Raw genomic sequence first — 20,183 nt, forward strand, 5'->3', positions numbered from 1 at the left:
TTCTGCTATGGGGTTGAATATGAGATCCTTGTTAATACTTTCTCCCACAACCACAGGCATCCCTAGGACCCAATAAGCATAAAAGAGAGTGTTTGCTACTGAGAAGAGTCTTCTCAGTGGTTGACTTACCTCCTTTCACTCCGATAGTCTCCAATCAGCAGGAAAGGACAAGGAAGCATAATAGAAGACTCTTCTCAGTGGCAAATACTCTCCTTTCATGCTGATAGGCTTGTAGGATGCTGGAGACATAGGGACCCTGCTCCCAAAAAAGTATGGGGCGTAAGACGCCCTAAGACCCTGGACAACTACACCCCTGCGTATAGGGCAGCGGCCTATGTTCCTATTAATTTTTTTAAAAGGCTCGTTCAGGACTGCATTGCACAGGAGAAAAACGGCATGTGGAAACTGACACAGGGTTCAGTTTCTTGAGAAGCAGCTACCTAGCTGTTATGGACATAAAGATGTATCTTTAAAAAAACAAGCAACAACATGGAGAACATACAGCCCTGTGCTGATACTTTAGGCTCTTCAAGAGCAACCTGCGCTGTTTGCAGGGTTCAGGTGCTGCATGGATGAGAGGAGATGACTGGGCAGCTTAAGACACGCCAACAAGGAGAGACGTGCGTCTCCGCTGTGAATAGACTCCTCTTGAGTTTCAACTGGGTGATCCCGGTTCCTGGCACTGCCTCCCCAGAGAGGCAACACTGCTTGACGCTGCAGACCCAGTCGCCGGCACCCCGTAGAGTGCAAAAGGCCGGGCGGAGAAGGCTGCGGCCTACCTGCTGCATGATGTGGGTGATGGCACTAGCGGAGGACGCAGGGATGGACTTCACCACGACGGACGTCTGCGTTGCCGTCTGGGACTGAGCCACGTGTTGCAGCAGAGTCCGCTGGGGCTGGGAGGACTGCTGGTGAGGCTGAGACCGGTGGCTAACTGGAAAAGGGAGAAAGGAAGAGGTCGATGGTAGCTTCCTGGGACACATCGCCAGCCGCCTGCTCAGTTGAAATCCCCATGAAGCACAATAAACACAGGTAAGAAGGTTGAAAATAAATGTTAAGACACCAGCATTACTATTACACGCTTGTTTCAAGCAGCCTTCACCAGCTTGGGGAAAGAGGGCTCCAGTTGTTTGGAACTACAACTCCCATCAGCCCCAGCCAGCACAGAATTGCTGGCTGGGGCTGATGGGAGCTGTAGTCCAACACACCTGGAGGGCCCCAGGCTGGTGAAGACTGATGCAGACCTATGCCAGGGTGGCAGTAGTGGTGGTGAGAATGTCATGGGGGAAAGGGAAGGAGAAGAGAGCACCACCCTCAAATTGACGCGTTCCGAAACGTACTCATGAGTTTGCAGAACGCACAACATTATCATCACAACAACATGGAGTGGGGTTGCATAGGGCAAGGATCCCTCCACATCCACAGGTTCTCTGTCAGCGAGTTTCAGGGCGAAGGGGAGGTTTTGCCCTTGCTACAAGAATGATCTCAACTGCAGAGCTTTAACGTCACCCCGTAGAAATGCATGACCATTCACTCTAGGCCATTTCTTTACTCCTATGGGGAAACATAAAGGGGGCCGGGAGCAAACGGGATTAAATCTGCTCCCTCCCACGGAGTTCCACGTCTCCTCTGACTGAGGGTTTTTTTTAGTCACAGTGAGCTTGATAAAAGTATTGTAAAGCGGTCCTCCACAGCGGACTGGATGGAGGCTGTTAAGGACTAGGTTTTCCTGAGCCCTCATCAGAATATCTCATCTTCCTTCCTTTGTAGTTCAAGCACACACACACGAGGCAGCTTTGCAAACAATGCCTAAATGCCATCACGCAGATGTGGGGAAAGTAGTGTACAGATGACCACCTTTCTGCTCTCCCAGTTAAAAGGAAGGTGTACATTCGCCAGGCCTTTCAAATGAGCTCCATTTTCAGAAGACTTGTGGGCACCAAAGGTGACTCTTTGTCCACACCGTATGAAGCTTCAGACATAGTAAGAGGTTCTGTGCTTTTAAAAAAGGGTTAGGTACAAAAATACACTCTCAACACCCCATGCAAACACACTTAGTGAATAACCTAAGAATGGAAGGGCCCCGCTAATCAGGCCAAAGGCTCATCTGGTCCAGTATACTGTTATCACAGTGGCCAACCAGATGCCTCTGGGAATTTCTGATTAAAGGTGCCATATTTTGGTCGTTCTCTATAGGCTTCTGTACTACAGTGATTGCACAAGTGAACTGCTTGCATGGTTTATTACGCTTAACTGGGCAGCACTCAGCTGTGATGAAGTCTGTGGCACGGTTCTCCCCTTAATTTGACAGCTCACAGAGCTATTGATTTAATTAACTCTGCCCGCGCAGAATGTTCTGTACAGCAAGAAATCAAACAGAATCTTGGTTATCAATTCTGAGTAGGCACAAGCCCACCTGGTGTTATTGTTTTTTAATCAAGGAATAATTTGCTGGTACACTCCAGTGAGGAAAAAGAAAAGAGATTGCTAGCAGTCCTTAATCTTTAAGAAATCCATGGGAAACTCAATAGGCCCATCAAAATCCATCAGGAATTACCTATGCATCCATTTTTTCAGGCAAGGCTCTGAACACCTTTCAAGATTATGAGCTAATTTACACAGGAACTTGTGAACAAGCCTTTATGTGGTCAGAAGCCTCCGTGTGTTTATTGTAGTTATCAGTCCCGACAGCTACCACGGCTACCTCTAGAAAGCTCCCTTCCAGACTTGTCTTAGTGCCATGACTCACAGACTTGCCCAGTCTCTGGAAGTTCCAGGCTTTTCTTTTTCTTTGCAACAGCATAGAAGAACAGCAACTTTCTAGTTCTCTCTGCTATCACAAAAAGGCTGAAATAAAATTCTCATGGGTGACAGTAGCAGTTGTCACAACCAACAGCCAATACAGTCAGCCAGAGACTTCAGACTATTCAGCCATAAAGCTCTTGGGTAACTCTTTCCAATTTAAAAAATAGAAACTGATCCAAATAACATGATGAATCTTCTGGGGGAGAAATGTTCTATCAGGTCATCCAAAGTGCCTCCAGTATGATCTACAAATTTTTAAAAATGCCTTTTAGAAAGAAAACGTCTAACCTATGTGGCTTTGGAGATATTCTTCCGAATGTGAAGGAACACAGTGCTGTCCTCCTGAGTCTGCAGATAGATAAAAATGTTAGAGCCACGAGAAGAGGCCAGTTGCTCTGCTCATCTCTAGCCACTGTCCACTCTAAAGCAAAACCAACTATTTGCTTTGATCTGTCGGCAAGTCCCTCACCCTTCTCGTTCCACACGCAAGCAGAAAAATTCAGAGAGGAAAAAAGACATATGCTTCGAACTCCACACACAGGAGACAGACTTAAAATGTCTGAAGGTCTGCCTTGCTGAATGAGATCCAGCCCAGCACGCCCCTCCCAACAGCAGGATGCCCTGGGAAGCTCAAATGGAGGACTCGATAAGTATAGCCCCTGCTGCTGTTGCTCACCCGCATCTCAGGGCTCAAGCAGATGTGACAGGGAAGGTCTGTGATCAGATCCGCAGGCTTTTTGCTTTTTAACCACCACCTGTAAAGCACTCGTGGAGAATCTGATTACAACAGGAGCAGCAGTTCTGGAGGAGAGGGATTGAAAGTCTGCTATTTTCCCGTTACCCCTTTCAATAGAGAGCCAGTGTGCTGTAGTGGTTAAGGTGTTGGCCTATGACCTGGGAGACCAGGGTTCGAATCCCCACACAGCCATGAAGCTCACTGGGTGATCTTGGGCCAGTCACTGCCTCTCAGCCTTAGAGGGAGGCAATGGCAAACCCCCTCTGAATACCGCTTACCATGAAAACCCTATTGTAGGGTCGCCATAAGTCGGGATCGACTTGAAGGCAGTCCATTTCCATTTACCCCCTTCAAGCTGCTATCAACTTAAAACTTCTGGGGGAGAAATGTTCTGTCAGGTCATCAAAAGTGCCTCCAGTATGATCTACAAATTTTTAAAAATGCCTTTTAGAAATAAAACGTCTAACCTATGCATTTGAGGATACTGAAAAGCTACACCCTTTGGGCAATGGAAGCCCTGTCCCCTTCTGCTCTGAAATACGGATGGAGAAAGGTGAGCGTGGGTAGTGACAAGATGTATCCCGCGTCTATTTGAAGTTCTGTGAATTCTTGCCTACGGTGCAGGTTCAGGTTCCAGTTCTGGCTGCCCCCTCCTCCCTCCCCAAGTGCTGGCACTTGTTTCCCCCAAAGATCTGTCAGGGCTCATATACGAGTCCTACTGATCAGACCACAAGGCCCATCTAGGCCTCAAATCTCTGCCCCAACCAGATGCCTCCAGGGAGCCCACAAGGACGGCATGAAAGCAATTGCCCTCTTCCCGCTATTTGTCCCCAGTTCTCTGGTATTCAAAGGTAGACTGTCTCTGAATATGGAAGTTCAATAAGCTATCACCTCCATGGATTTATCTAATCCCCTTCAAAGTCATCCAAACTGAGGTCCACGCCACAATTTGGGGAAGCAAATTCCATGTTATTTATATATTGTTCAATGAGAATCTACTCTCTCCATACTGTTAATAGATTTTTTAACATATGAAGGTGTGTGTCTGTACACACACAATCTTCCCATTCTGCCCTCTGCTGTCTTCAGATAGAAAAAGACAAGATGGCAAGAGTATCTTTTGGAAGTGACCCCAAACTCCCTTGTTATGCCAACATATAATGGCTGGAAATGAACAAGGTCCTCTCTAGAACATTAAGTTAATCTAAGACAGCACCAACCTTTTTGTATTTGAAAAGTGGTTTTATTTAGCACCGGGAAGCTAGCCGCACCCAAGTGTTTAGGGATGAGGTGGATTAGATGTCAAGGAGGGCTCCCAGAGAGTCGCTATTTTCAGGTGGAATTTAATCACACGTCAGCAAATTCAGGTTGATCTGGAGCTCTCGCACAAGAAGCCACCAAAAACAAGTCTTTTTTGAAATTAGGAAAGCAACGGGGAAACGCTCCGAGAAGCACGGGCTAATGCTTGCTTTGTCATAGAATCACAGAATAGTAGAGTTGGAAGGGGCCTATAAGGCCATCAAGTCCAACCCCCTGCTCAATGCAGGAATCCAAATCAAAGCATTCCCAACAGGTGGCTGTCCAGCTGCCTCTTGAAGGCCTCCAGTGTCGGAGAGCCCATCATCTAACCTCTCTGCAAACAAACCAGGACAAATGCTCGATAAACAGGGTCCACCTGGAAGTGCCTGAAATATGTGCCATTTCCCCCTCTCCTGCTTGCAAGCCCCCAAAGGGGCCTCCGTGCAACTTACCGGTGGTGATATATTCCGCAACCAGCTCTGACTCCACCACAGCAATCGATGGGCTTTCTGGAGAATGCCGCTTCTCTTGAGCCATCTGGATGGGGACAGCCATTTGGCTCAGGTCAATCGTCGGCTGCCTTGGCTTGGATTCCAATTTCTCCTTCACTGTCCCAGCCAAAGGGGAAAAAGAACAGAAAATAAGAAGGGTGTACTTTTTTTTTTTTTTTAAACGACTCAGTTTAGTGGACTGCATGGTGGGTCCAGATGACATATACAACACAGGAAAAAAGAGCTTGCAGCACACAACAGGACCCGAGGGCAGAAGATGGCCCAGAATCAGGTTGCCGCTCCAGCCTGCCTTTTGATGGGAGCGCTGGGGGAACCACTTTTAGCCAGAGGGCCAGATCACGGAGCTGCAGGCCTTGCGTGAGTGGATCCGATCCCGACTGAAAGTAGTGGGGCCTGCATTCGGCGCCAAATTGAAAACAGTGCCAAATACAAGTCACGCGTGCAGTGGAATAATCCGGAATGTGCTCTAAGACTCCCAATAGTTTCTTTGGAGCCACAGCTTTACCTGTCCCACACTGGATGTCAGGTGAGCGACAGGTGCGTGTGGCCCAAAGAATCTAACAGCCTGGTGGGCCACACTGGAAGGCCTGATGGGCCTCATTTGGCCCAAGGTCCAGAGGTCCCCCACCCCTGCTTTAAATGCAACCATGGACAGACTTCAGGCTAACCGGATCTATTTTTGTTTTTAACTAGAACGCAGAGGTCCCTCAACCAAGGGGAAGGATTAGGTACATACTGCACCCCGTTAGCTACACACTGGGCTGGCCTGCTATACAAGCATAAATCTACACCCGGGTTACTGCATATCAAGAGTTCCAACAGCCTGAGAAGGAGAAAAACCTTTTTGTTGTCGCTATGGTTAAAACAACTGGGAGACAGAAGCTTTTGCCAACCTACTGCAACATGTCCAGTGATCAACATATCCGGTGAAGCCATATATACCTTCTGCCCACCCCTCCTCTAACAACTATAAACTGCAACTGGCTGAGTGGACTAGATAAGAAGCCATAGGCAAGCATGATGTGGTTTTACGTGTCATGCATGGGCTTGATTTTCTTTTGTTTAAAAGGCTAGTAAACCTGTTGCATTTCTTTCCAATAACCATGGGCATTTCTCTCTGCCTAAGAATGTCAGTCATGCATTCGGGTTACCGAGCTACAATGCCTCAAAGTAAAAAAGAAAAGAAAAATGGTTTGAGTCCTTCCTCATGCAGTTCACGACAGCTGGATGCTGGATTATACCCATTTTAAGGAAAAGAAAGCAAGAAAGATTATGACGTTGATGATACACCCTTTGTGGAGAGTGAACAGCCACTAACCAGCAGCTTACAACTCACTAGTTCCACCTGTTGTTTTGTTCATTATTTCACACTTGAGAGTAAGGATGTCTCTTTACTTTTGTGGCGCTTTCTGCAGTTCCAAACAATGGTGCTTGATATCTGCAGAAACACCACGGAGTGTTTCAGGACTAACCATTTCTGCACATGCTGTCCCCTACTCTCTCTCCCTCCCCAGTTCTGTAAAAAAAGCTGATGGTCCTGGAAAGCAGAGTGATGCTCTCTTGGGTTAAGGGCCAGGACAAAACTGAAAGATCTTTCCACCAGGGCTGGAAGTCCCCTTACCCCAACCCATGTTCTATCAATTTCACTAAGGCCTTTTGCACAGTGGAGCAGAAAACTCCCTCGCTTAAGCTGAAGGAATGTGGCCATCGCTACAAAAAACAGCACTGAAACTGGCAAGCAAGGTTGACGCAGATCTGGGAAACAAGCACTACGATCTGTATGAAAGAGAGAATACTTTGGGCAGTCTTCATCCACGCCTTCTCCTTACAAAACACGAGGGGATGAAAGAGGATTCCAGTTAGACAGCTTTAAAAAAAACTCTGATTTGCTTGCCTCAACTCCTAAATAGAACTTTCATTTGACTGGGGGCCCAATAGCATTCAAAGCCCGTTTGTGGCTTCTGAAATATAAAGAAAAACATACGCTAGTTGACACAAAGTAGATAAGCAGGAAGCCATGGTCACTCCAGAATCAGAAGTGCCCACCTGTCGTTTGCTGGAGCTCCAACAGCGCTTTGATTGTTGAAGTGGCCGACTGAGATTCACTGGAGACATCCTGGTAGATTATGGTGGGGCTGGAGTCCACAGCAATCTCGTGTTCAGACCAATCCTGGCTTCGGGAAGCGATGACATGAACCACAGGCTGGGAATCTGAGACACAGGAGAAGAGGACGTCTCTAATTGACCAATTTTGGTCTCTGTCTTTTTCGGTGAGCCAAGCCACAGACACATCTTGCAGCTTGCGAGCTGTTCATGTTAGATCCCTGCTCTTCAATATGAAGCCCACGTAAACACATCTGGCAGGTCAAAGCCTTCGCTTCTCTGTCTCTCTTTAACCCCCCGCCTGCCCCCAATCACACTCGAGGTGGGTGGGTAGGAGTCTGGGGGTGGCAGTGGCCGCACAGGTGAGGCAAGCAGGTTGGGGTGGGGAGTGCCAGTGGGTGGTGGGTGGCAAGGGGGAGCATCTTACTCTGTGTGTTGTGTCCGTGTGTGTTTGGGGATGCCTTGGGTGTGTGTGTCAGGTGGTGGAGGCTTTGGTAACCCATGGGGGCAGGGGGAGCTTTGACTATCTGTGGAGGGGAAAAGGGGGAAGCGGGGTTGGTGAGCGAAGCGAGCAGGGGTGGAGCCCCTCGTGCACAGAGAGTACAAGACAGTGCCGCATGTGCTTTTTAAGATCACCACATAGTATTGGAGGGCCATAGCTCAGTGGCAAAGTAGCTGCTTTGCATGGAGAAGGATCCCAGGGTCAATCTCTGACATTTCCAAAGTAGGATATTCCCTGTCTGAAATTCTGGAAAGCCCATCAGTGTGAAAAATACTGAGCTAGATGGACCAATGGTCTGACTCAGTATAAGCGCTTCCTATCATTAAGGAAATATGGCAACTAAGATGAAGGGACTGGTCACCACTGGAACAACTATCGGCAGGTGGGCAGGTTATTGCCTCGCAGAAGTCAAGTCAAGTCAGGCTGACGGCTGGGCATCGGCGGTGAACGCCATGCCCTCCTTCACTTCCCATCGTCCCCAGCTAGCATGGGCAATAGTCAGCGACGATGGGAGTTGGGACTCCAGCAAGATCTGGAGGTCATATGTTACATTTCAAGTTGTGATGGTAGGCTACTGGGCAACCATGCGAGGGCCACACAGCAGTGGTAGGCAAGATAAAGGGCAAGAAATGTGGATTTCCCTTTTGTGCAGTAGGGTAGTTTCTACACACACACACACACACCCCTCTGTCCTCCATCCATGCCAGCACGAGACATGATCAGAGTTGAAGGACACATTTCAGCCAATCAAAAACACAAGGAGGGCGCAAGGCAGGATTGATGAGGAGTGCAGCTAGGGAGGGGGTGCGGTGAGGGAGAGTTCTGAAGGCCAGAGGGGAGGCTTAGCCTGTTGGGAATAGGAAGGAGTTTTAAATAAACGGCAGAAGACACACCACACGAGATGTTTGTTTAGATGCAGTGCTGAAAGCATATTCCTCCTTCCTTGCAGCCACTCTGTTGGCGATGCAAGGAAAAAACACCAACGCACACACGCCACAAGACAAGATGACCATTCAGTGGGCAAAGGCATACTCAATGGGCTTCTACTGGGAGGAAGGGCGGGGGATATCTATACAAATAAATACATATAATACATACTAAAGACACGATGCAAAAACACACCTCATGAACATGCAGAGGAGTCAAGAGCACAGAGAGGCTCAGAAACTTGCTACAGGTCTGGCCAAGGCCTACATCCTCCTATAGTCCAGTTTCGTATCAGCCATTAAGTTCCCCAAACCGCTGTGCACCTCCAGAGGAGAAAAAAAAATCAATCCCAGCCACAACGCTCAAGGAGATCTATAGAAATTTAACCTTGGCAGCCCTGTGAGGATTCTGTCAGAGAGGAACTGCTGTCAGCGTACGCCTGAGTCTCTTCTTTCAGCTCCGGCAGCAAAGCGGTCCCCGTCTCCACCACTCGGGATGCTTGCTGCAGCGTTTCCGTTACCAGCTGCCTCGTCTGCTCACTCACAACCGTCGCCTGGAAGGTTACTGGCTTTGGCTTGATAAGGACCTGAAAAAAAAAAAGGGGGGGATTTCACTTTAGAGCTGAGGTGGAACATATTTCACACCAAGGGCCACATTACCCCAGTGCAAAGCTATCGGGGGCCATATTCCTTACTTAGTGTGGCTAGACACACAATCACAATTCTTCCCACTAAAACAGAGGCATATATTTAATTCCACTTGAGTTTCACCTTCCATTTTCTTATTTTTTTTTTTTTAAAGCAAGGGTTGTTTTATGTTTGTGGGGGAGTGTTCACCAACGCCTTTTATCTGTCGCAATTGTGCACTCACCAATCCTAGCACAAGAATGCAACTAAGGCTGATGCACTACTGACCTGGAAGTCCTGCCTTACAGTTAATTTAAAGCCTTAAACTTCAAAATGCAATTGCACCCTGAAAATTGCACATATGCAGTTGCAAAATGCATGGACTACTTGCTGCGTATCTGCAAGGAACGCAAATCTGCCGAGGCCTTTTCCCTCTCTGCGTTGATCTTCTTGGAGCGGAAGGATGTGCAACTGCACTCTGCACAACTTGAAAGCCCTTTTCTCTCCCTGCTGAACAGCTGATAGTTACAGGAGCTTTCCAAAGGGCAGGGTGAGTTGGTTCCCCCACCCCTGAGTTAAAGGTTCTGCTTTTGAGTTTTTACACAAGTCTACCTCAACCTGGCACCCTCCTGAAGGCTGGGGCTGATGGGAACTGTAGTCCCAAACACCTGGAGGGCACTTGGCTGGGGAAGGATAATTTACACATACAGATTATTCCAACCATGATTTCTGAAAAAAACTAACAATGCTACTTTGCCTTATAACATTTCAAAGTAATCGCCATCTTCATGCCCATGAAATTAGTACCTCCTCTTTGCACCCTTTCCTTCCATTCACTCTTAATTTTGTGTCCTCTTCAGACTGAGAGACCTCTTGGCCACTGGAGGGTGGATTGAGAACGTCTGCCCTCTCCGCTGCCTCCCCTCCCCATGGTTCTTGAGCATACCTGCGTTTTCCCTTGCTGCCCATACACTATTTTGGTCGGGATGATTTTGGTAGCTGGCTGGACGGTAGACCCGATCCCTTTGGGCTGCGTGACGATCATTTTGGTGATGGGCCTGGTGGCTGTGATGATGGCTGGCTTCGCTCCAGCGGGCACTGCCTGGATCGTTTTCTCCCCCTGAGGGCAAAAACTTGCAAATTACAACTGTGAGGTCATTAAAAAGGTAAAGGGGGCCCCTGCCTTAAGTCCAGGGCCGGAAGGAAAAAAAAGCCACATGCTTCCAGTGGCTTGGGCTCACTCGCTCCAGGTATCGGAAATACCTGCTCTGCAGACACATTTCTGCTGCGCATCTGCAGACATTTTATTATTTTTACTTATTTAACAAAATGTATACACCACTTGAATGTAAAGATCTCTACGCGGTTTGCAAAAAGGCTTAAAATGATCAATAAAACAGTTAAAACCAGTAATTAAAAACAATTAAAACAGGTACTAACTAAAAGAAAATAAAACAGATCAACATCTATGGGGTGGTATCCAGTTCCACTAGCTGCACAATGGAACTTTCCTCTGCTCTCTCCTCTCCCCTGCCCCCCACGTGCCCCATTCATCTGCTCTGGAGGATTGGGGGAAGCCCAGAACAGATTTAAGAGTCATGTGGGGAGAGGAGAGGGTGGGCAAGTTCTATTGCGAAGTGGCACACTGGGCTTGCTTAGCCTGGAGAAAAGAAAATTTAGGAGAGATATGATAACACTCTTCAAGTGCTTGAAAGGTTGCCACACAGAGGACCAGGATCTCTTCTCGATCGTCCCAGAGTGCAGGACATGGAAAAATGGGCTCAAGTTGCAGTAGGCCAGATTTCAACTGAACATCAGGAAAAACTTCCTAGCTGTTAGAGCACTACGACAATGGAACCAATTACCTAGGGATGTAGTGAGCTCTCTAACACTGGTGGCCTTCAAGAGGCAGCCGGGCAGCCTCCTGTCAGGTATGCTTTAACCTGGATTCCTGCATTGAGCAGGGGGTTGGCCTCGATGGCCTTATGGGCCCCTTCCAACTCTATGATTCATGGACTCCACACCACCTTCTGATGAGGCCTGCAGATACTCCTAAAGTCAACCGTCTCAGATATCCTTTAAGCATCCTTTGCATGCTGTGTTTTTGAAGGGCTTGTCAATACAGGAGTTTAAAATGTCAGTCTAGCTCCTAACACAGATATGAGCAGAAAGGTGGGCTAGAAAAAAAAAATCTTGGCTACTAACCTACGTGGGTTCATTTTCAAGCTTTAGCTCCGTGCTTTTTGCCTGCATTTTCCCCAGCCGAGGGATGCCAACAAGGGAAGACACCATGGAGCTCAGGGACAGAGCACATATTTTGGGGGCAGAAGGATGCAGGTTCAGGCCCCACAGTCTCCACTTGGACCACGCAGAAGGTGAAGGGAAAGTCCTCTGCCAGAGGCTCTGGAGAGCTGTGGCCAGTCAGTCTTGGGCTAGATGAAGAAGTGTCTGGCCTGGTGGAAAGCAGCTTCCAACAACACTGCCAGATGAGCTGGTGGGCTTATGATGGCAACCGGATGGAGAGCGTATTAGGACCTTTTTAAATGAAGAGGCCATCACACCTCGCTTGCACGTTATCAAGCATTCCCTCCCCCCTGCAGCCTGAAGAGTCAAAATGTGCCACGACTGCATCTTTGGGGAGACAGCTAGGCAGGAATCTTAAACTCCTGCTGGGAGGAAGGGTGGGATATAGATCAAATAATAAATAAACTGCATCAGCGGTGCATAATTTATGCATGGCTGGCTAGCCCAGGTTTGCTTACTGACTGGCAACAGCTTTCCAAGGGCAGAGGCAAAGACAGTTTCATGGAGAACAAGGCTATCAATGGCTACTAGCCACAATGCATTTATATGAGAGAGAAAAAATTATATCCTGCTTTCCACCATCTAGGTCTCAAAGCGGCCTATAACATTAAAAATATACAATGTCTAAAGCAGAAATTAAACCTAAAGCCTCCCAAATTTAAAATCTGAAAAGTTTACGCTAAAAACACAATTTAAAAAAAGCAGAGAAGTATTCATGATGCAAAGGTTTACAGTTACTGTAAACCGCCCAGAGAGCTTTGGCTATGGGGCGGTACATAAATACAGTAAATAAATAAATAAAATAAAGGCCTACTGAAGAAAAACAGTTCCAACCGAGCATCTGAAACTCAGCAGGGACAGTGTGTCTCTTGGCTAAGTTCTCCCTCCACTGTCATGGGCAGGGTGACTCTGAACACCAGTTGCTGGGAATCGCCGGCAGAGAGGGAGAGCTGCCGTGCTCAGGTCCTGCTTTTGGGCTTCCCAGAGGCATCTGATTGAAGAGTGTGAAAACAGGATGTTGGACAAGACGGGCCCTTTGCTGATCACTTGCAGCATGATCTTTTTTTCAACTGGACGTGTCTGGGACTGCACCTGGGACCTTCTGCATGTAAAGCATGTGATCAACTCCTCACTGGGGCAGCGATTAACACCTAACATGTACAACTTCTTGCACATGCACTCCACGATCTGTTGTTCTAGCATTGGGACCAAACGTAAGCTCTAGATATCCCAGCTCTCGGCTCTCTCTGTTGCTGCTCATAGCTAAGCCGACAACATTTCGTCTCACTTACCCCTGCATTGAGCAACGTCGTGACCACATTTTTGCCAGGAAGGCCTTGGATGGTGGTGCCTTTGCCAGTCGTCTTTTGCACGACTATCACGTTGGGCTTGGATGTCACGGGGATGGTCGTGATTTTGGTCGTAGTGCCTTAGTGGGAGGGGGGGAAAATGGGAAGGAGGTTTGGTAAGGAGTTAGGGTTGTACCACTGCTGCCACAGCGCCCCCTCCCCACATCGTTCCAATTTAAAACGGTTTGATCTAGGCACAATTTAGGGGGCACCATGCACAAGAAAACACTGACCCCCTCCCCCGATGTAGCTCTCTCTTTTGCAGGCGAGGGAGCCCAGAACCACTTCCTCATTCATGGCAATGGGGGGAGCCAAGGTGATCAGCAGCCTCCATGGAAGCCATTGGGGCCCTGTGTCTACACAAACTCCATGCACATGCATCAGAGGGCATATAGAAGACCTTGGGAAGGAGAAAGCTGGCTTGGCATTGGACGCAACCTCAAACTGGGTCAGGCCTAACTGGGAAAAAGTGACTGGCAAAACAAGTTTTCACTTGTCAGATGAGATCATTAGTTAAGAACAGGAGACCATGTTGTCCCAGGCGACAAGCTAGCCGTTTTCCCTGTCACTGGTGAAATAATGGCAAAGTCACATTCAACGTGGGAGGTGGGGGGGGGGTTATCTATGGCACTCGAGGAGGAAAAAATTCAAAGAAAAGTTTCTAGAGCATTGCAAGTTTTTGATACCTTTTTGTTGGAAATAGGTCTTCATCAAGGAGTTACCTTTAAAAAAAAGTGAAAATAAAACAGCTTGGTCTACAAACAGTGGTATTTGCTTGGTATATTGCCAGCTTGCAGGGGGAGGGGATACTTGAATGAAGAATACAGATGTAATAAAAATGTGGCACTGTTTCATAGATCAGCGTTCATTTTTCTTTTTAACCGTGAAGAAAAAGGGCTTCATGTCCTCCTGTGCACGTCAACTATTGCTGTTACTGCAAAATGCTTATCATTGAAGTTATTTCCTCATCAAATCCACCATTCCCCTTTGCACAGTGCCCTAACTTGCAGATCGCCCAAACATGCAATCCCAGTACCAGCCCCCAACAATTCCACGCTTTCAGACCACCCATGTGTTGCCACTGAAAACCCACTCCATCAGGGATCGGTTGGGGCGGCATCTGATGCTGCCAGGAACGAAAACTGTCTCCGCTTCAAGCACATACACGGTGCTTTCTACATCCCAGGTCATGCGTTAATGGTGAGATTGTTTTCAACGGAGGCAACAGTTCACCAAGGGAAGCTTGCTTTTAAGGACAGATAAATATGATGCTCATATAATGTGCAGCGCAACGTAAGCACAATGTTGCCTCCCCAAGACAATTGTTGTTTTGCAAGCTATTACGCTAAGAATCTCTGATAGCCACGAGGCAGATGTTCTACCACTGAGCTGTGGGGGAAGGGCCACAGCTCAGCGGAAGAGCATCTGCCTTGCGTGCAGAAGGCCCCAAGTTCAATCCCCGGAATCTCCGGGTAGAGCTGGGAGAAACTCCCACCTGAAACCATGGAGAGCTGCTGCCAGTCAGTGTAGACAATACTGAGCTAGATGAACCAATGGTCTGAGTATAAGGCGGCTTCCTATGTTTCTATGCTCCTCGGTGGCACCTACTGGCTTTACTTATGCCCCCCCTCCCCTTTGCTTTGGCTTCTAGCCCTGCCCACTTCCCCAAACGCTTCTGCAGCAACAGCCAACAAGAAGCTTCCAATTTCCTGCTATCACCTTTCTAAAAGCCCCTGCGAGGTAGACAAATACGACCATCTGCCACATTGCAGATGGGCAACTGGCACTAATACAACGAGGCTTGCCTAAGATGTGAACTCAGGACTTCTGAGTTCATAGCATTTAGCCGTGGTGGTACAGCAAGCCTGGTCTCCTCCCAACATCCCTTTGCACTGCTGTCATACTCTTTTCCCACCAGCCTCGGATATGTGCCTACTTATTTATTCCTTGCTGAAGCCTAGTGCTGGCGCTAGGAGCACCCCTCGAACATCCAGCAATGGTCCAGGAGCAGCAGCCCATGGGATACCAACCTGATGAAGCTACCTACCGGAAACAATATTGCTGCTGATGATCTTGCCTCCCAGTGTGGCAAGTGATTTGGGGACAACCGTAATGATGCTGCCGCTGGTGGTCTTCATGTAAGTTGCACCACCTGGTGTGCCAGTCATGCGCGTCGCAATGGACGGGCTAACCGTTGGACGAGTGTAAGTCGCTTGAGTCCCTGGTTCAAAAGAGAAGGGGGGGAGCGAGGGAGGACAGGACAGGCATCAGATGAACAAAGCGATTTAAAGGACACCAGGGGAGATGAACACTGCCAGAAAAGTTCACATTATGCACTGTCTTCCACCCACCCCAAATCCTGCAAACGTGGAGGGGTAGCAAGCCTAGCGTCTCAGGTATAACACTGCAGACAAGGGCTCACAGGACTGAATGCTCCTCCTTGCGCATACAAAATCCCAGCACATAGAAAATGAACATGTCAGGGAGAAGGGTAGGTGGGAACCCTTCACCCCAATGTGTTAATTTGGCAGAGTATGGAGGGGGACGCCTTAATTTCGCAGAATACGGACCCCATGTCATTATAAAGAGCAGAGAGGGGGAAGTCTACTCTTTTCCCAACCTTTCTCTTTTGTATTTTCATTTAATTTGGCTAGAAAATGATTCAAATGCACCAGGGGTTAGCTACTCTGCATTCCGAGATCGTTTTCTCCATGCACCAGGCTTACCTCCTGGGCTTAAAATGCTTTCCTCCCTCTCCAAAGTATTAGGAAAAACTTACCAGCAGGGGCCGTGACCAGTTTGGTTGTCATGATGGTCCCGTTACTGCTCACCACCATAATAGGGGAATTGCTACTGCTGGGCAAAGTGGCCGTGACCGGCTTGGGGAGGATTTTGCTGGGCTGTACTTGTTGGGTGATTATTTTGACACCTAGGAAAGAAGGGGCAACGCGGGTGGGAGAAGGGCATAGAAAGCAAAGGTTAAAAAAGGAAGGAACAGGAAGGTAGAAGTAACCAACCGCCACCAGCACACCCAAGAGCGAACTCCTATAAGCACAGGCAGCCCTTAATCCTAAGAAGGACCTAAAGCTCAATCAGTGGTACAATAAAATGAAAAGTTACAGTTTCATCTTGCTAAGACAGTAAGAGAGATCACAGCTCAGGGGCAGAGCACTTGCTTTGCATGCAAAAGGTGCCAGGTGTAATCTCAGGCAAGAAGAGCTTCCTTGTTCTACTGCTAGCACTGGATTAGTGCACAGATTCTCCCTGACAACACCAGGCAGATGCAATAGTGTTGGAGGTCCTCTGCACACTCACCTGTGGAATGGATGACTGGTCTTGGGCTAGGTGGAGACTTCAAAGTAGAAGCCGAGGCCACATTTTAGAAGAAACCCTGTCCTTCCCCGTCTAGGGAGTATGGCTTAAAGACACAAATACCATGTAAAAGCCCCCTATATAAAATGTATGAAACCCTCTCTCGGCTCTATTCCAGATCGATCGATCAATCCCTTCCTCCCTCCCTCTTTCACACACACACAAATACCTGATTCCTGTTTGATCTGGATGGTGGGCTTGATGCCTGGCGGCAGGGGAGACTGCTGGGGGAGCGGGGCTGGGTGCTGCTGCGGGGGCTGCTGGGCCACGGGCAAAGCCTGGGTGAGCTGCTGGTGCGCCTGCTGAAGCTGCTGTTTGGGGGACGGCTGTTGCTGCTGCTGTTTGGGAAACGGTGCCAGGATCTGGGCTGGCGTCCCCACCAGGCTCTTGGGCGAAGGCAACCTGGCCGAGGCAACTTTAATGGCCGATGTGCAGACACCTAGAAGAGAGGAGGCGGGCAGAGATTTGGTGCTTTGGACCAAACTGGCCTTTTAACAGCAGCCCAGGCAATTGCGCTTTACCATCCCTCTCCTTTCTTCTTTGTTGCATGATTCAGGTCACATCTTCTCCATTGGGAGGGGGGATGTACCATGGTCTGCTAATGGACGAACAGTCCATTTTCCAGCACACCAGCCACCGCAGGCTGGCGGCTGGGATTTTTGAGAGGAACAGTGCACTGCAGGGAACCGGTGGCCCCTCCAGATGTCATTGGACTCCCAACTCCCAACAGCCCCAGCCAGGGCGGCCAATGACCAGGGACGATAGCAGCTGGAGTCCCCAAGAAGATGCAAAGAAACGGAAAAACAAAAGCCATTCCCGGGAGGTAGACTGAAGCACAACATTGGGAATGATTAAAAATGATTGTGAATTACTACTAAAATAAGTATAAAAAATAATAATTCAACTTTAATCTTTCTAACAATCTGAACGTAATGCTTTCAATAGTATTGCTGGTCACATGCGCTCGATGTTCAGACATCACCTCATATTGTTGTTTTCAATGACTGCAATTTAGAATCTTCATTTATATGTCTTACATATGTTCAGATTGTTGGAAAGATTAAAGTTAAATTACATTTTTATACATATTTTAGTAGTAATTCACATATATTTTCACTGGGGGATGTAGTCCCAAGACTTTGTCCCTGGGCTAAGTTCAAGGTGCTGGTTTGAGTGTATAAAGTCCTACTCAGGACCAGGATACCTGAAGATCGTCTTATCCCTTATATTCCCAGTTGATCACTGCGCTCCGCAGGAGAGCACTGCCTGCAGATACATCTTATCATGAGGTCCGCTCTACACAACTTGGAAACACACCTGCGGTGTTGTGGCACTGACCCTTTGGAATTCCCTCCCCTTAAACATTAGATAGGCACCATCTCTGTTGTCTTTTCAGCAACTACTTTCCACTTTCAACAAGTCTTTTAAGTAGAGACTTTATCCCAGTGCGCATCTGTGTTGGAATCGTTCTGAAATATTTTTTTAAAAGGTGTTTTTAGTGTTTTATTATTGGCTTGCTGCCCTGGGCTCCTTCTGGACAGAATGGCAGGATATACATTTAACTAATAAATACATTCTGTTATGTGCTTTCAAGTCGATTTCAACTTATGGCGACCCTATGAATCAGCAACCTCCAATAGCATCTGTCATGAACCACCCTATTCAGATCTTGTAAGCTCAGGACTGTGGCTTCCTTTATGGAATCAATCCATCTCTTGTTTGGCCTTCCTCTTTTTCTACTCCCTTCTGTTTTTCCCAGCATTATTGTCTTTGCTAGTGAATTCTGTCTTCTCATGATGTGTCCACAGTACGATAACCTCAGTTTCATCATTTTAGCTTCTAGTGATAGTTCCAGTTTATTTTGTTCTAACATCCAATTATTTGTTTTTTCACAATCCATGGTATGTGCAAAGCTCTCCTCCAACACCAAATGAGTTAATTTTTCTCTTATCCTCTTTTTTCACTCTCCAACTTTCACATCTATACATAGAGATGGGGAATACCATGGTCTGAATGATCCTGATTCTAGTGTTCAGTGATACATCTTTGCATTTGAGGACCTTTTCTAGTTCTCTCATAGCTAAGTCCTAGCCTTCCTCTGATTTCTTGACTATTGTTTCCATTTTTGTTAATGACTGTGCCAAGGTATTGACAATCCTTGATAAGTTCAATGTCCTCGTCGTCAGCTTTAAAGTTACATAAATCTTCTGTTGCCATTACTTTAGCCTTCTTGACATTCAGCTGTGGTCCTGCTTTTGTGCTTTCCTCTTTAACTTTTATCAGCATTCATTTATGTTCACCGCCCAGAGAGCTATTGCTAGTCGGGCGGTATATAAATTTAATAAATAAATAAATAAATAAAATAAATAAATAAATCATTACCTTATTGTACTGGCAAGACCTTAGGCTCGATTTTGAAAGGCAATGCGTCAGGAATCAGGAGATCCCAGGTCTATGCTTTGTAGGCATGGGTTTTAGACCACAATGGAGTGAAGAGGGAGCACCCTTTCTAGAGCAGCTGGTGCAGCACTGAAGCTGCTATCTCTGCGCTACAGACGCTGAAACTGACATAGAGCACATGCTTTTACATACTAAGGACCCCTCCAGACTGTTTACTTTTGAAGGTGTAGGTGTATCCTGCAACATTTCTGACTGAACTACAGATCCTCCACTAACTTTTCATGAAAAACAGAAAACATCTCACCTTGTGCTACTGTTGACATAACCACAGACGGCGTCGAGGATACCACGGTGGTCACCGCAACTGTGCTGGGAGCTGTGGAAGGAATGGAACAGCCCCCGGCAGAGGTGCTGGTGGTGGTGCTGGCCAACGAGGACTGGGATGCCGTTATAACCACCGGCTGCTTCTGAGTGGTGGAGGCGATGACCGATGTCGGGACAAGTTTGGTGACGGCTGCATAGTTGTGAGACTTTGAGAGGATGTTGGGGACAAAGGTGGAACTAGGAGATGTGGTTACTATGATTACCTGAAAAAGAATGTACACAAAAAGGGTTTCATTTATTACTGCTTATGCCGACACGACACGCTGTTCGTTTCAAGGGGATTGTTCCAAAATGAGAGCATTCATCCATTCAGAGTAAGGCCAACGCTGATCCAGAAACCACTGCCTTCATTCTCAATTGGCTTTATGACACATAGCCCAATCTGGCTGGCTGTTGTTACAATGTCATCATGTTCTCTACGGATATGCAATTGGGTGACAACACCCAAAACGATGACACAGCAGTTAAACCTGGAAGCGGGGTTGAGGTTCTCTCAAACTTCTTTATATTCTACAGTTTCTCCCAGGAGCAGCAATCAAGGTTGCATTCACAAGACTATTTTAGTTTACTCCACTTATCCGGATTTTGGGGAGTTTATGACCCTGACTCTTCCCACAGCCAGGCATGTGTTGGTCTTCAAGCTGTGAGTCATAACATAAGCAACTATCTTTTGGAATATGGGGTGGGGGGCTTACTGAAGGAGGAAGACAGAAGCACAATAGACAGGCACTCAGTCAGAGAGAAGAAAGGAAATTATAAACAATTAAACAGAATTTATGTTGCAGGATGGGGTCAAAAGCAGGTCCTACTCTAAACTACGATTGGGTTTAACATTTAGCGGGGGGGGGGAGGAGAACAGCGACA

General features: G+C 47.5%; 1 protein-coding gene across 6 annotated transcripts in view; it reads right to left on the reverse strand.

The window, feature by feature from the left end:
- The window catches only part of EMSY (EMSY transcriptional repressor, BRCA2 interacting), a 53,196-nt gene that overhangs the window by 11,915 nt on the left and 21,098 nt on the right, over nucleotides 1-20,183 (reverse strand). For 4 of the 6 annotated variants that reach the window (XM_061629040.1, XM_061629042.1, XM_061629038.1 and 1 more), the window contains 12 exons: nucleotides 19,240-19,522; nucleotides 16,705-16,974; nucleotides 15,943-16,092; nucleotides 15,211-15,384; nucleotides 13,850-13,885; nucleotides 13,107-13,243; nucleotides 10,457-10,630; nucleotides 9,272-9,470; nucleotides 7,399-7,563; nucleotides 5,293-5,448; nucleotides 3,094-3,153; nucleotides 780-934 (listed from right to left, as the gene is read on the reverse strand). In XM_061629040.1, coding sequence (XP_061485024.1) covers nucleotides 780-934; nucleotides 3,094-3,153; nucleotides 5,293-5,448; nucleotides 7,399-7,563; nucleotides 9,272-9,470; nucleotides 10,457-10,630; nucleotides 13,107-13,243; nucleotides 13,850-13,885; nucleotides 15,211-15,384; nucleotides 15,943-16,092; nucleotides 16,705-16,974; nucleotides 19,240-19,522 — 1,959 coding nt within the window. The remainder of the gene's footprint in view (nucleotides 1-779; nucleotides 935-3,093; nucleotides 3,154-5,292; nucleotides 5,449-7,398; nucleotides 7,564-9,271; nucleotides 9,471-10,456; nucleotides 10,631-13,106; nucleotides 13,244-13,849; nucleotides 13,886-15,210; nucleotides 15,385-15,942; nucleotides 16,093-16,704; nucleotides 16,975-19,239; nucleotides 19,523-20,183) is intronic. The other 2 variants (XM_061629043.1, XM_061629041.1) reach the window with 1 other exon arrangement.

The sequence above is a fragment of the Rhineura floridana genome, chromosome 5 (genome assembly GCF_030035675.1).
Source record: "Rhineura floridana isolate rRhiFlo1 chromosome 5, rRhiFlo1.hap2, whole genome shotgun sequence".
Taxonomy (NCBI): domain Eukaryota; kingdom Metazoa; phylum Chordata; class Lepidosauria; order Squamata; family Rhineuridae; genus Rhineura; species Rhineura floridana.